Source organism: Mchenga conophoros, linkage group LG23 (assembly GCF_057382185.1).
Source record: "Mchenga conophoros isolate Kocher_MC1m ecotype Shallow Benthic linkage group LG23, M_conophoros_male_GT1.1, whole genome shotgun sequence".
Classification (NCBI taxonomy): Eukaryota; Metazoa; Chordata; class Actinopteri; order Cichliformes; family Cichlidae; genus Mchenga; species Mchenga conophoros.
The window spans coordinates 40,401,715-40,418,239 of record NC_140547.1 but is presented as its reverse complement, the minus strand read 5'-3'; the positions used below and the strand labels follow the sequence as shown (position 1 = coordinate 40,418,239).

Here is a 16,525-nt window from a genome sequence, read left to right as displayed (position 1 = left end):
TAAATTTTTATTTTTACTCCCCACTAGCCTCAGGTCATTTTCCACAAGTGGCCCCTGGTCAAAGGAAGTCAAGTATCCCTTGTTCAAACCTTGCTACCTACTGCCTCTTCATCATTTGCCTTCAGTGGCGATTAGAGAGCGACCCTTGTGATTACCATGGCAACCTTGGCTCTGCATTAGCATGTGTGCATGTGAAAAATCTTGCCATTCATTCCACAGGCAGTGCCATATGTAGCAGCCTCATTAAGCTAGTTTGTGTGTGTACATGGCTTTTTCCTGCAAAGGTCCCCCGCTGGATAAGCTGACGTGTATCCTGACACCTAAACACACAAGCAGGAAGGATGAATATTTAAGCCTGACACACACATACACACACACACCCCGACTGTGAGGCCAACCATACAAATACTGCTGAGTCGGTCCATCTGGATGTCATTATTAGCCAATTTTCATTATCACACACAGAGATGTTAAGAAAAGCAATGCGTTACACTACCCGGTGGACGCCGCAAGCGGCAAATCCTCAGTCCATCGCTACTGCTAAATAGATTCAATCCACATAAATGAAAAAGCCGGGCGAAGAAAATCTTTGATATTCCAGAGCCCAAAGAAAAAGAAATCTAACAAAAATCCTCAATAATCCAATGTCATCATCCAAATATAGTCCAGTCTTCCTCAGTTCTCTCCTATTCGGCTGATGTCAATGTCCAGTCGGTGCATCCACAATCATCTTCTTGCAGCTCGCGGATGGAGCGAGGTGACCGTTCACATCCTCACAGAGCATCTCCCTCCTCCTTTTGCCTCTCTCTCTGCTCCTCCACCACCCGCGTCCCACCCTCAGCCAATTAAAGCCGAGCTCTGCCGCTCAGAGCCAATCGGATACCCGGGAGCTCAGCCGATTGGCAGCAGGGTGCAAAATAGCTGGTGGGCAGAGAGGGAGGGGTATGAGTGTGTGTCTGTTATATGAAAGGTGATGATCCACTGAATGGCCGCCATGACACACACACAAACATATGCGCACGCACACACACACACACACACACACACACACACACACACAGATAGATATACAGCTGCATCTTCCTTTCTCCTTTAATTATGTGTGTGAGAGCATGTCTGTGCTTGATGAGAGTGCTGCGCTCAGCACTAAAGGAAAGGTGAAAGGAAGGGAGGGGAGGTGAGAGGATGGAGGGGCAGAGGGAGCATAAAGAAGGAGGACAGAGGAGTAATGAGAACAGATAAATAAAAAAAATATTCTAGTTAGGAAAACAAACCTCCACTGCAGAAATATACAAAAACTATAAATACAAAACCTTTCATCAGGCCTAAGTTCTACTATATGAGTTCATATGAGCAATGTTTTAACATTGTAACAAAAATTCTGTTTGTATATGCACATCAAAGAGTACAGTTTCAATTTTTGATTTGCCAGTTATCAGTGACTTATTCTTTAGTCTTCCATTTTTCTCTAAACCTTTGTGTCTTTTGTGTCACTTCTCCTCGAGTCAGGCCTTTGGTGTTGTGCTGGCATCTGTTGGCTCCGCCTGGTATTACACCTCAAGCTCTGTTAGCACAGCACATGTGTGAGAGGAGGGGTGAGAGACACTCACCTGGGGACACTCGTGAGGTAGCTGAGGACATTTTGGAGCTCCTCCTCTTCTAGCTCGCTGAAAGTTGGGAATTCTGGGAAGACGATGACGGGGCTTCCATTCATCCCTCGCCCCCCTGGAGACAGACAGGAATCACAGAAATGTCAGGCACGGTGTCCACCTGGTGTTGTCAATGCTTTTAATTGATTTGATGACAGCTGGATTGAAAACTTGAAAGTTATGTTGTAGCGGTTCATTTGTGCCCTACTTTTCCTCCTTTATATAAATACACTCAGACACAAATAAACCCACTTCTTGCTTGATAAAGTGCAGCAGGGTAAAAATCATAAATTACATACAGTCCTGTTTCCATAATTGGAAAGTCATGCAAATTCATTTTGGATCTAATTCAGAATGAAAGAAAGGCATTAAGAGGAGCCTTAATGTGATTGTTTACCACGCCTCTGGCTGAGGAGAGACAGAGCAAAAATCACATTTATAAAAATAAGCAGGACCTCACACGCACACACGCACGCACGCACGCACGCACGCACACACACACACACACTTCTCTTTGGTTGGCAGGTCAAGTTTCAAAGCAGAACATTGGGGCGATGAATTATTCACATGCCGTCACTGGTCAGGCAGTATCGTCATGGTAACCCAATACAGAGCTCTAAGAGTAGGTTTCTGTGCTGACATGTTTGTTTCATGTTGCTTTGTGTGCATTTTGTGTGAGTGGTTGGTTATGATTGCCTGCATGGCTTCTATCTGGGCCAACCTATCATCAGTAACTGACAAGTTTTTCCCACATTGGGGTCCCACAGAGGGGTCCAGGACCAGCTGGGATCAGAACTCTTTTTCTTTATTCTGGTTGAATCTGCCCCTAGAGTTTCACTGCATTTTCATGTGGATTTGTACACTACTCCATCATGTTGTCTCAAATGAGTTTTTTTGGTCATGTTGGGATTTTTTGTTTTTCCTTTGTTTGGGGCAGGTACCATGTGATGCATACGTTTTTGTGGGCCGTTGCTCTCTCTCTCTCCCAGCTCCTGGTTATTTTTGTGTTTTTCATGAGTCTGATTTGTAATGAATGAGAATATTTTTGTTCACCCCCCCCCCCCTTTTTTTTTCCTTCTCTTAGCAGTTCTTTCCTGCCATGCCTGCTTTGTTTGTTTTTGTTTTTTTTAAGTAAACACCTGAAAACCACCTCCATACTAGAGTAAAAAATATGACGACAACCTTTTTGCAATCAGGGAAAAAAAATAACAAGACAAAATTGCATTGAATTTCTTTACTTTGAGTTGCACACAACTGTTTACAAAGTTGAGCTTGATTACACAAGGCAACTTGTCGCCAAGCAATTGCAGTCTGATTTAGAAACACTGCAATCACTCTCAGACAGACAGATCAAGGTTTGCACATAACTGTCATCTAATTTATAAACAAAAAAAAGTCAACATACTGCTAGTGTCACGTGTCTTTGCAACAGAGGACTCAACTCAGCTGGTTGTATTCTGGTATAAGAGCAAGGTTGCAGAGCGCCTGAGTCATTTTATAGTTAAACAACTATTTTGCAGGAACTATGTCACTATTTGTGGAAGAATTTCCGAATTTCTGTAGCCACAGACTTGCAATTTCTGCAAATCAATCATAGTTAATGCCATATTGCCACAGACCCCATTCTACCTGACTCCATCAGATAGCATCGTCTTGATGGAACAAAGTTCCTTTCAACATGGAAACTGACTGCAAGTAGACACAGACCTTGTTCCCATCTTCGAAGCCCAATTGTTGTCCCAATTTCAAAGACAATAATATAGTTCATTGCACACGGTCACAATAATTTTGTTAGTGCTGCATCAACATTTTCCCAGAGTGTGAAGGATAGTAAATTGGTCCCACATATAGTTTATAGCTTTGCAGACACAGAAAGGTCCAAATATATCTGCAGCGCAAAGCAAAACCCTTAAGGTATTACGCTTCAATGAAATCAAAATTATTTAAACTTTTATTTTTTTATTTTATGAGTTAAAATATTGGTAACTACACAAACAGAAGCAAATAAATTATCAAAAGGTTAAAAGCCTTTCACAAAGTGTCGCTTTGGCTGTCATGTAAGTATGAGCGGAACTATTTTTGGACTCTGCTGGACATATCCACCTTCACGTCCTGGAAGTGTTTTTGCTGCCAGAGACATTTATATTTTTTTTTAATTGCACCAACAGTTTTGTTACATAGAAGAGCGCAAGTAGAGAGAGGACTGCGTTTCACTGAGCTACACAGACACAAAGATATAATTAGATTCTAAAGAGTTAGGCCAATTGCGCTATGTTTATAACCCCCATTAGCTCTGCCCCGACATAAATTCCCCTGTTCACACACATGAATGTGTTTGTTAGCAACTCAATTGTCCAGTTTAATCTAATCCATGCTGCACATTTGGAAAGACACCGAGATCTCTCTGGGGTCACTCGTTCATCATGAGTTTCACCACTAAGTCACTGACATGGATAAGCTGATTCAAAGAGCCGGGTTTACTCGCATGTTCTTTACATATCAAAAGGAGGAGAAAGTTATGTATGTCTTGAAATAATTAACTGCCACTTTGTGCATGTGTATAATATCAAACCAACCTGGCAGGATGGCAAACTGTTTCTGGAGTTCAGAGCCGATTTGTGCTGCATACATAGGAGTATCATCCTTTTGCACGATGTCATCTAAACAAAGAAACAGAAAACAGTATGTTAGAAAACAAAGTCTCCAAACCAAAATCCACTGTCAACTCTTTTGCCAATATAACCAACAGCTGAACTTTTTTTTTTTTTAAAGTGTGTTTATATATAAATATGTGGAAGGTGTAAAAGGGGAGGAGCATGGGAAGTAGGGCGAAATAAAGAGGGCAGGGCACATGAAAAAAGGAGGGAGTAAAATGAGAAAATCCAAAAAGGAGAAAGAGTAAAAAAGGGTAAAAGTAATGTAGACTGGAGATGAAGTAAACACCATTTGGATTTCCTCTGTCCTGTGGTCAGGCTGGATTACAGTAATCTCATTTAGCCCTTTGAGACATGTAGAGACAGAGAGATAGAGAAAAAGCACTCTCCCCCCTCTGATTTGGCTGCCATGTGTGAGCCATGTATGCCAAAAACAGGGATTGGATTGTTAACTGTGTCCGATCATGTGTGCATCTGTGAATGAAAACTGAGAATTTATAATGTCATCTAAGTGTGTATGATGGAGCATCGCTACGTGTGTGTGTGTGTCTCTGAGTGTGTGCAGACAAATGCTGGCACCGCGGCTGGTGTGAGCAAAGTGTGGCAAGGTTTACTAGCAGTATGGTGTGGACTGGCAGTGAGATGCATTAATTACCATCCAAGTGCAACCCAAACAAACTGTTCACATTTTTATAAAGGGACCATCGACCCAAAAATTGCAACACCAGACTGATTATAGGATCTTTAGAAGAGTCACTGTTTTAATCTCATCTAGGATAAGCTTTGTGGTGAAAGTGTCCTGATGAATGAGGTTTAAAAGCTCCACTTTTCTCTCTGATAACAAACTGCATATAAAAGATGGAAATAGGCCACCGTGAGGTTAACAGTGTGGATGTCTCCAATTCACAATCACAAGCTAACCATAGACAACAACACACTCTCTTTTTATTTTCTGCTGTGGTCATAGTGTAAATGGAAGTGACAGACTTGTCTACAAACACTGGCCTGCTGCCCTCCCTGATGGTAAAAGCTGCCCTTTCGAAACACTGGAAGCACAACTTCAACTTTTACTACTACTTATCTAGTAGTTAGCAAGTTGTTTGCAGCATGAAACATGAAAAACAAAAAAACTGACAAACTACGGGCCACCGTAGTTTGATAGCTAGCCACAACAATGTGCTAGCTATCAAAGCAATTACTAGAAGGTTTTTGGTTAAGCACCTTCTCTGCAACTGATTTCACCCAGCAAGAGCCGGCAAACTGCAGGAACCACTCGCCAGCCTCCCAAGGCAACCAGTGGTTCTATCACATCCAATATGGCACACAACTCTTAAGCAATGTGCATCTGATATCACATTAGAACTGTCAATAGACAGTCCAAAAAGCTATTAAGGGCTAGCTAATCTAACTGTAACACTGTCAGCCAATCAGACATGTGTCAGACATGTGAACTGGACGCAGAGTTATACAAACTAACACTCTCTCTTCTTAGACTTTATTTCTCTGAGATGTGCCTTACTTGCTCCCTCTTTAAATCTCTAAATCTAATCCTGTAGTTATTAAAGATGTTAACGCACAACGATATGTTCAGCGAGTCTATTGTTAATTACCAAAGTGTGAATGCGTCATTTTACGGTAAACACAAAGTGCAGCTGAGGCCATCGGCGATGTTATCAGGCGGTCATAAACCAGGACTTGTGAGTCACTTGAGCCAAACAACTAAAAACAGTCTGTAACAGCATGAAACCTTTAGTCTGTGGGAAAATAAGACAGAATGACCACACTGGAGAACAAAGCAATCCACTCATACCAGACTAAAGCACTGCAGGTGATCACATAATTGGCATTCTTCGTCACAAATATCCTCAGACTACCTGTAAAAACTGTGCGCATGCTGATGTTTGTTGGTCATTTCCTTCTTTAATCTGTGGCACCGTCGGTCTATGCAGCAGCTCCATATGATGCAGCAACCCCCTGGGATTAAGAGCTTAAAGCTTCAGTAATGCTACATACATTGTGTCAGCGTACGATTGGCTAGACAGTGACTCATACTACAGATTGTACGTCTCATGTTTTTTGTGAAGTCAACATATGTTACAGTATGAGCAGCTGTTCACAGGATGTTTGAGATGCTCTTGGAACTTGCTTTAAAAATTATTAAAGAAGTAAAACAAAGTATACTGTAAGTAGCTCTGGTCAGGAAGGAACATGGTGTCCTGGGGGTGTACAGCAATAACTCACTCACACTTTGGTAAAGTCAGAGGTAAAGCTTTACAGATTTTAGGAGATTATCCAAAAAAAAAAAAAGCAGTGATTATTGCAGAAAAAACAACCAAACAAGAGGAGAATCGGAGCAGTGACTGGGTCAAGACAGAAGAAGAAATGGCTTAAAAAAAGGACAGAGGAAGATAAAAGTAAACGGTCTAAGAGTGGAAAAAGAGAGATGGTTGACTTGGCACTAATCCAGGTCCACTTATTAGACTCAAACCGACCACAGAGCTTCCAGCAAAAATCAACCACTCTGTAATTTAACACAAAAAAACCCCAGAAACTGTATGTAATTAGCTTCTACTACAGCAGAGACAAAGAGGAAGGGGGCGTGCTTTAAAATCTGAGTTCATGGTGCCTTTGAGCAAAGCAATGAGTGCTGAATGAAGAACAATTTGTTTTCTGGAAGGACAAAGGAGATAATGAGGTGGGGATCCAAAAGGAAATGTTTTATTTGTATATGATATACAGTATAGGAGGCAGACTGTGTGTGAGCAAGTGTGTTGTCATATGTCAGAGTGTGTGTTTGAGTGTTGTGGGATCACTGGGCCAGCTGTCAGTTCAATGTGTCAGGCAGTAAGCTCTGGCTAAGGCCCAAGCTCTGACTAACAGCAAGACATGTGCAGCGCTCTCTGACTCTGAATATACTTTAAGCGTGCAAGTGTCCGCATCTTTGACCTTACAGCAAGAGAGTTGGTTTTATTTCAAAATAAAACCAACTCTCAGACTAAATCTCAAGCGATGCGATCATGCGATTTGCAATACTTCATGTCACAGTGTGTCCAGTTCATGGATGGATTTGCCATTTCAACCAGATGGAGTTAAAGCTCCTTTAGTCGGTCATTTCCTACATTAGCCATGCCTTAGGATGAGTACTTGCAGCTGTTAGTGTTAAATACAAGTCAGTAAAGTAGCTGTGAAAGCATCAGTAAGTGATCGTCCAACTAAGAAGATGCATTTTTAAATCCTTGAAATAGTTTCCTGCTGCATGCAAAAATCTACTTTGTAAGACATTTCTTTCCTCCCCCAATTGAACATCATATTTTTATGAAAATGTAAGAACATTTGTAGAGAACAATTTCATTTAGCTGAAATAACCTGCACAGTGCTCATGGTTTGTGAACTATATGGGTGAATGGTGCAGATATATCAGACATTCAGGCGTCGGGCAGCTTTTCACTGCTGCTGAAACTCTCAAACGGCTCGCTTTGTCCTCAGTGGAATGAATGAAATCAAACTATAGTGGCGAGGCTGCGAGCGAAACCCTTTTACCCACCAAACAACACACACACACTGGAAGTGGGACAAGGCAGCCAAACACAAATAGTGATTATGGGGGGCCTCGAAAGAATGCCCCACCCCCTCCTTATACCCTTCCCCCCAGGCCTCTGACACCCCTTCCCAAATTCATTCATCCTTTTCTCAGGGGCTTATCTGAAGGACAAATAATATGTATCCCAGCAATCTTATGCATTAGGAAAATATTACACCATTATTAACTTTTATCAAGTGTATTGTATTTCTAAAGGGCTCTATTCAGCAGTTAAAATAACTTTTAAGTTAATGTTAAGTACAACTCGGATGAAGACATATGTGCTGCATGAACGCATCATTTCAGGATTAATATGCAGCTGCGGTCTACTAAATCGGATCATTTCACACTCCTAAATGTCTCCAGCTGTATTCTTGGTTGTATATATGAGGGAGGAAAAGACCTGGATTTAAAGGGGTGAAAAGAGGGAAAAGGAAGCAGTTGGGGGAAAAAACAAAAACTGTAGAGGTGCTCTCGTCTCAATAAGATGATATGGAGGACAGGGTTTCTTTACACATGCCTACATATTTAATGTGTTGGCCTGGTGCTAGCCGATACCGTGGATGTGATCTCTCTGTGGCAGAGGGTCAGGAGGAGCGCTACAGTTTAAAACCATAAAACACACAGCATCCAACATTATGCGATGTTGAGCATGTTCTCATCACCATCACACTACAGATGATGTGGAGTCTCGTGATCTGAAAGGTTGTAAACAGCCCAGTGTTGGGAGGAGAACACTGACGTGAATATTATTCAAACGTCAAACATTCTGCAAAGTTGCGGCTTCAGCACTGACCTGCTGCACATGCCGCAGCTTATGTTTTCAAATCACAGCTATTAACTTTCTTTTACATTTGTTCATATAGTTTTGTTCTCCTTGATGGCAGCTCTGTCAGTTCCACAGGTTTCTGTCCTGGGACCAGTTCTATCTGCATTATACATGCTTTGCTTAGGCAATATTATTACAAGGCATCATGCATTTTCAGTGCTATGCAGATGACACCCAATTTTATCTTTCAACGAAGCCAGATGACACACAACGATTAATTAAACTGCAGGACTGCCTTAAAGACAAAGACCTACATGACCCCTGAACTCCTGCTCCTAAATTCAGATAAAACTGAGGTTATTGAGCCCCAACCAAAAGGGGTTTTGGTTTCTTCGCCCAGTCACTACATGCATGCCCGTAGGTGATGATTGTTGGAGTTCTCTGTATTATTGTAGAGCATTTACCTCACAATGAAAACCGTAAAACTGTTGTTGTTATAAGAATTAATGTTGCTGTTGCTACAGAGTTATTGCGGTTATTGCAGATGTGCAAATCAAAAGCAAAAAAAGCAGACACAGTTGGCAGCAAAGTCTAAATATATTGGAGTATATTTTAAAAAAGGAAGAGAGTACATGCGAGTAAGAAGACTGTCACATGAGTTTGAACTTTAGCTTCCTTTTATGCTTACTGTATTTACTGTGTGGGGAAGTTCGCAATGTCATATTAAGATAAACGTTTATTTGTCTGTCATATGAGAAATGATTCTCAGGATTAACATGTCACCCCAACTCTGAGGAGAATGAAAGGCAGCAGCCCAATTAAGTCCTATAAAAGCCAGACTGTTGTCGCCAATACATTGTATTACCATCACCCAGATGGACACACACATCCTGTTCCTTTGTTCTGCAGTCATGCTCCTACAGGTTTTCATCACTAAACACACATTGTCGGTTCAAAGACGGCAGCCAGCTGTTCTCTGCTTGTTGACGGCTGCCAGCATCGATGGCTGGTCAAAGCTCAAAGCCGCAGGAAGCCAGATAGCTGACTGGAGTGCAGTCAAACACACGTGACTATACACACAAGTGCATAGACATGACCCTCGCTGAGGACCGTGCAAACAAAAACAGCCAGGATGTGGTTGGACACAGAGGTGCACAACACACAGAGAGAACCTTAGATAGACACAACAAGACATAAGCAAATGGAGAAGTATTATTACGGTCCACTGATGGCTATAAGTCCCGCTTAAAATGCAACCTTTAAACCTTTTGTTCCCCCTAATGTTGTGCCTGTGTTTTGTTAGGGCTCAAATCTCAGCCTGCGCCAATTCTGTGCTGCCCTCATCATTACAGATAAACTGGTAAATGATTGGTTGTTGATGCTGCAATCTATAGATGTTGTTAACCCCATTTTAACCTTCTTCTAGTATGCAGTTTATAACTTTTAGTACATTTTAGATTACGTGTTTATGGTCGCAACAAGAGAAAGAACTCAACCATGGACCAGTGATACTTGATTTAGATTCTTAACACAAAATTAATCATTTAGATTGTAAAAGGATCAAACTGATGGAAAACCTGAAGCAGACAGGATGAATTTCACTGAGACACATGTCCACCAGCACTCAGGCGCGTCACTGAGACCTTAAGCTCTGCATCTGCTGCTATGGTATGCACCAAATGGAAAAGGACCGACTTGGAATGTAGACTCGAAGGCACTAGGTAGGGGAATCCGGTGAGGGCGTGGCATGCAGGGCTAAAAGTTGTTGCATTGGTGTTAAATACCAGCTCAGAGAGATGGCCAGTTGTGTGCACATTTGTGTGAGTTACATGCTGAGAAGCAACACAACCATTCTGCAGCTGTGTGCATGTGAGGGAATCCAAGCTTTATTATCTGGCATTATAGTCCGGGTTTACCAACGCTCCATCTGTCACTGCTGTGGTGCTTCTACCACACACACACACACACACACACACACACACACACACACCGTGCCAAACAACTGGGTCACAAGGCCAACAGTGATCTGGAATGCATGTGAATTTGGTGCCCATCCCCACACCCACAGCTTCAACTACAGGGGCTCAAGAAAGATTAGCAGGTCGAAAAACATGTTCTTATTTGATGTCTGAAGCTACAGCTGTAAGTGTTCAGTCAGCTGGAGCACCTAGGTTTCACTGAATAGAGTCCAGGTGAATTATTACTTATTATTTACATTTACCAATGCTGAACAACATGCCTATCCAAGTGTGTTTTCCAGGACCTCCACGCCCTGCCAAGGAGACCCTACAGACACAGGTGGTCCGATATATCATGTTTCAGGTTTGTAACTGTTTCATTTGGCTGTAAAAGGTTATTACGACTGGATTTGTGTACAAGTTATTTATATTTAGAAGTGTAAAGAAAAAATAGTTTCACTGGTGGTGAAAACATAATATATCAATTTCTGGATTTATTTTTTACCTACTCTCCAAACCAATCGCTTGAAACCACCTTAAATCACCAAATGTACATTTTACAAGCTTTTTCTTGGCGAAAGATTAAGATTAAATCTTCAACTTAAAAAGGCCAAGAAGACGAAAGCGATGTCCTCTGAGTCCAGTCCACTGCGTTAGAAATCCAGAACAATAGCTTTAGGCTTTACTCGGTCACTGGCAGCGAGCCCCAATCTACTGAATAGATGGTGGCATCATCATCTCAGCAAAACAACACACTACTGTCCCTCTGTCTACAGTCTGCGCTGCCATCACAACACACACACGGACACACAATCCCTCTCAGGCATGGTTCCCACTCTGCGCGGAAGCAAAGTGCGCAAAAATCTGCAAATGAATACACACACGTACCCTTTCAGGCAGCATTAAGCGTTTTAATGAAACAATAATAATATTGATTTGTGTTACACAAGTGAATGCAGCCCTTTATTGCCTGCTGACGTCAAGACAAGTTTGTGCAGAATCGTTCTTTATTCAGCAAATGTGCTTCTGCTGTTCAGTGCAAGCGCCCAAAATAGGAAGCTCCAAGCACCGTGCAAAGCGTCAACTTTTGCACGGTGCATCAAGGACATGTACATCAGCTTTGACAAGTGAAACTTATTTTTATCAGTCTGTTAACTTAGCACTAATTAGCATGTGTGTGACTGAACTGCACCCATGTGGCCCACTGATGCTCCTTTCCAATCAAGCATGGAAGTATTCTAGTTCCAGCTGCTAACATTAGCACACCACCTTCTCATCCACATATGGTCACGTCTGGCTCCAAAAAATACAAAATAAAAAAATGCTGAGGCTTCAAATGGGTTCATGCACCACCTTCAAGTACAAGAAAAGGAATTCACCTATTAGTTAAAGGTAATTTTAGTCTATTTACGCTCACACGCTGTTAAAACAACCAGACCATGTCTTTCCTTTGTTTTTGCAGCAAGTGCAACAGTGTGAAATGACTCGAATGTCTGAGTGCGTCAGCATGAACCAGACCCGCCATTCCATAAGGTAATTTGTGAATAATTGAGCCATCTAGGTGGCTCAGTAATTGATGTGACCCTCCTGAACCCCACCAGGTGACAAACATTACCTGATCTTGGCTACAGACTTGAGCTCCGTCGTGGGAATTTCAGAATCTAGAAACTCCCAAACGGGCTGGGAGCCGTCGGTAAATCTGTGGTGCACCTCACTAAACTACAAAGCATGTACTCGCAATTTTGTGGGTTTAAAATCCAGGTCCTCCTCCCTTCCTCTCCCCCTCTCCCCACCACTAGAGAGGAAAAAAGAAAACATACAGTAATAGCACAAGCTGAGTGCAAAACCAGCAGATATAACAGCAGCCCTTTTTTAGTTGCCTCTGGCTATAGCTACCAGTCATTACACTACACAGAACAAAGAACATGAGAAGTGAAAGACAGTGGGGAGGAAGAAAAAAAGGGGGGGAAATTACATACTAGGAGAGAAAAAGAAGGAGGCAGCCAGTAAGGAAGGAATCCAATAGCCCTGTGTTTTTACTTGCCTGAAAAGGACCCTCCAGTTGCAGAGAAAAGCTAACACCACCACTTTTTTTTTTTTTTTTTTTAATATATTGACATCATGCCCTGGAAGTAAGCCTTATTTCTTAGAATAGTCTTAAAAGTCACTAACACTGGGCCAGATTCACTTCAAGATGGATTTAGCATCATTAAGTCATCACAGATTCCAGATATTTTTCCCTCTCTGGTGTAGTTTCTCCATGTAGTCAAGGTTGTATGACTCTGCAGAATGCTTTAGTATAATTTACATGTGATTATAGGTGTCTAATGCTCCACTTTTGACGAAAGCCCTTCAACTCTGATATTCGCAGAGGAAAGTCAACTTTGAAGAGTAATCCAGTGCCGTGATATTGGCTAGCAAAGAAATCTGATCTGAAGCCGAGTGGGTCACGATTAAAAGGTCAGCGATACTTCAGAGGAAGTTAGAATGCTTTTTAAAGCTTAGTAGAGCCTGCTGAAGAGGCAGAAATTTAGTTCTGCTTCTTCCTGACCCAGGACAGTTTGAGTTTGCACTACATGTATGACAGAATGTATTTTTCAGCAGTGTCAGAAGAGGCTACAAGCTCTGCAGTGTAGTATGTAAAAGAGATGGCCATTTGCCAGGCAGTAATGGCTCTACTAAAACAGCACGGGAAGTCCAGGATCCAGACTGAGCCTTTGTGTCAGTTTTTTTTGTTTGTTATCGCATTAAAATGCATTATCTACCTGTACCTTCTAGCACTTGTAACATAACTATAACAAATGCAAAGTTGCAGGTTTTTTTTTTACATGACTGGGAAATGTTTACCAAAAAGTCAGAGACTGTATAAAACAGATGGTCACAGCCACAAGAACATCAACAGTTTGTTAATGGACTTCCATTTTACGGTTGAAGGCTGAAGTCTGGCATTCGGGCCGTCACCGTGGCGTTTTATTGGAGTCAGAAGCGATCATATTTGAATGATATGGAAATGAGTGCTAAGTTATGAGCTAATGCTTGCAAGCTTAGATAGAAAGTTGCATTCAAAGACACACAGAAGCCTGTCAATTCACCAAAAAGTCACATTAAAATGAGACCACACGCGCGCACACACACACACACACACACACACACACACACACACTTTTTGGGATTTCGGGGTGCATCTTCTAAGCAATATTAAACAGCAAGAGGTCCCTAAGGCTGACTGAAACTGTATTAGCCTGACAAATGTGTCACTTGTATTCAATACACTTAATATGTTGCATTTTATTATTAACCCAAACTCCTGCTCACTGAGATCATGAAAGATTAATTTAGCTGTGTGTGTGTGTGTGTGTGCGCCACTCTAGGATCAAACAAATCAACTTTATAAAAAAGCAGCTACGGCTGCTAAATCCAGCGCAAACACTGGATTTTAACTCGATGTTAATGCTTCCTGTTTCTCAGATCATAAGGCACTGACATACACACGTATATCAGTGGCCTTGCGGGGACACAGTCACGACTTGCCGATTTCTAATCTCGACTTGGCAAAAGTAAGAAAGGAAAGGTTGATACCTCTGTGGTGTGTTTGCCCGTGCATGAACGGGCTAAGCTCGTGAGATAACTTCAGCCCATCTGCTAGCAGATCAAACACGCTCACTCTCTGCACAGCAACACGAAACAGGCTCACAAAACAAACACTACTTTGCACACACACCTGAGGGGCCATGAAAGGCTCGACCAAAAATCTCTATGGATTCATATAAACTCTGCGGCTTTTTTTTAGTTTTCCATTTTTCCACAACAGAGCAAACAAAAAAAAAAAAAAAAAGGCCAAATAGATGAGATGGAGTCAAATGACGTGCGCGCAAACACGCACAGAGGGTGGAAATAAGGGGGAGGAGATGTTGACATTCAAAGTCTCAAAAGCGTTTTGTCCCAACGCTGCTTCCAACTGACAAGAGGAAACGCACTGTGTTAGTTAATGGGACGAAAGTGATTAACATGCTGTCAGCGTGCCCCACTGAGTACTGTAACTGTGGGTAAACAGACCTTGTATAAACACACACACACCTCACTTCAACGCACAAACAGGACCTCGGGACAAAATGCACTGTCCACTTCAGATTTGATTATGTAACCGTCTGATGGACCATAGTGCCTTTAGCAGGAAGAGCATCTTTGTGCAGTGAGAGAAAAATCAATGTCAGACCATGCTCACTCATCTCCTTCATTCATAAATTGGGTTACCCTCACCAGCCGAGCTCCTCATGACATGAGTGATCTCTCACACAGCCTTAACTTTGATGGGTTTATGTGTCAAAAAGGTTTCTATTCTACCACAACAACAGCCTTTAGTACAATATTCTTTGTTTTCTGAAAGTTCACTTCCCTGCTGATCTCTGCATTAGTTTTATCAATATGACCTTTTCAGGAAAAACAGCAACATTTTTTAAGACAATGTGTTGCCATTTACCATAGCAGCACCATGTTGAAATCCTCTGTGTGCAGAGGAAGGATCTACTACACTTTAGGTCTACACCAGGTTACTCTAGACATATTTTCAGCAATCTTGCACGTGCTTTGGCTCAGTTTCAGTGCTGCTACAGTCTTCACTAGATGATGATCAAGTCTGATTGGCTAACTCAGTCAGTTATTACCCTCATTAGTCTGTTTTTTGTTGTCTAAGATCTTAAGTGGACAGTGGACTCTCCTTTCTCACCAGGTTTACCTCTGATACCAGAGTGCACAGGTAACAACTGCACTGAGTCAACAGAGCAAGAACTAAATGCATACAAAGAGAAACACACCTGCAGAATTCCCACAATCTTAACTTTGCCCAAAACCAGACAATCACACACATTTATACACACACACTCTACCTGTCATCATCTTCAGCTGCAGCCATAGCCTGGTGATTTCGTGGCAGAGTTGAGACACTCTGTTCAATGCCATTGTTTGTTTAGGGAGTGCATGTGTGTGTGTCCACCTCCCCGCCTCTAACACACACACACACACACACAGAGTTAAAACACGCTCACGCACGGCCGCATATTCTGTCAGAGAACATCTCGGTGGAAGTTACGGGAGTCCATTCTGCTCCAGCCGCTGACTGAGCTGTCACTGCTCAGCACAGCCCCCACACACACACACTCACCCTCTCTGTCTGTGCCAGCCAGGAGGCGGAGCTTCTGGAGCATCCAGCCCGCCCCCTGGCTGAGAACATGGAAGTCTATTATTATTATTATTATTATTATTATTATTATTATTATTATTATTATCATCATTATCAAATTACTATACTATAACTTTTTAATTGTACTAAATGTACAATTTAGCTTCAGTAATATTTGTCTTGAATATCAGGCAGTATGTAATATGATCTAAATTCACTGTAAAAAAAGGATCTCTTGGCCAATGCTAATCAGCTTTTAGGAGTCTGTCTGTCTTCCTGATTCAGCCTCTTCGTGTAACCAAACAGACATAAATTAGCTTAAATGTAATTTGAGATTTTGGCACCCGGTTCCTTTAAAACAAGAGCAGAGTATGTACACAAATGTAAGCAAATAAAACAAACACGCTTTGAAATGGAAGCCTCTGTTTTCTTCCGCTTCTCTCGCACCATCGTACAGGCACAAAAGACACACATAATGCCACTGGGGTCAGCAGGGGGACCCCCTGCTTCACTCTCACACACAAACTGAAAATTTTGACTCTGGGGAGTTTAATTCACGTAAAGGCAGCCTTGCTGCCGCTGAACAGTCTCAGATTTAGTGGGTTTCAACATGCTTTATTTTACTACTACTGCTACGTTACTCTTCATTTCTATATACAAAAAAATCTGAGAAAAAAATTTAATCAATTCAAATTTGTGATAAAAACACTCATTAACTGAACACACACATGCTCCT

General features: G+C 41.9%; 1 protein-coding gene across 12 annotated transcripts in view; it reads right to left on the bottom strand.

Annotated features, from left to right (window-relative positions):
- Positions 1–16,525, bottom strand: part of mcf2la (mcf.2 cell line derived transforming sequence-like a) — a 54,699-nt gene that overhangs the window by 20,964 nt on the left and 17,210 nt on the right. For 8 of the 12 annotated variants that reach the window (XM_085263946.1, XM_085263947.1, XM_085263945.1 and 5 more), the window contains 2 exons: positions 4,226–4,309; positions 1,611–1,725 (listed from right to left, as the gene is read on the bottom strand). In XM_085263946.1, the coding sequence (XP_085120072.1) occupies positions 1,611–1,725; positions 4,226–4,309 (199 nt within the window). Of the gene's footprint in view, positions 1–496; positions 801–1,610; positions 1,726–4,225; positions 4,310–6,177; positions 6,212–15,496; positions 15,733–16,525 lie in introns of those variants that run through there. The other 4 variants (XM_085263952.1, XM_085263943.1, XM_085263948.1 and 1 more) reach the window with 4 other exon arrangements.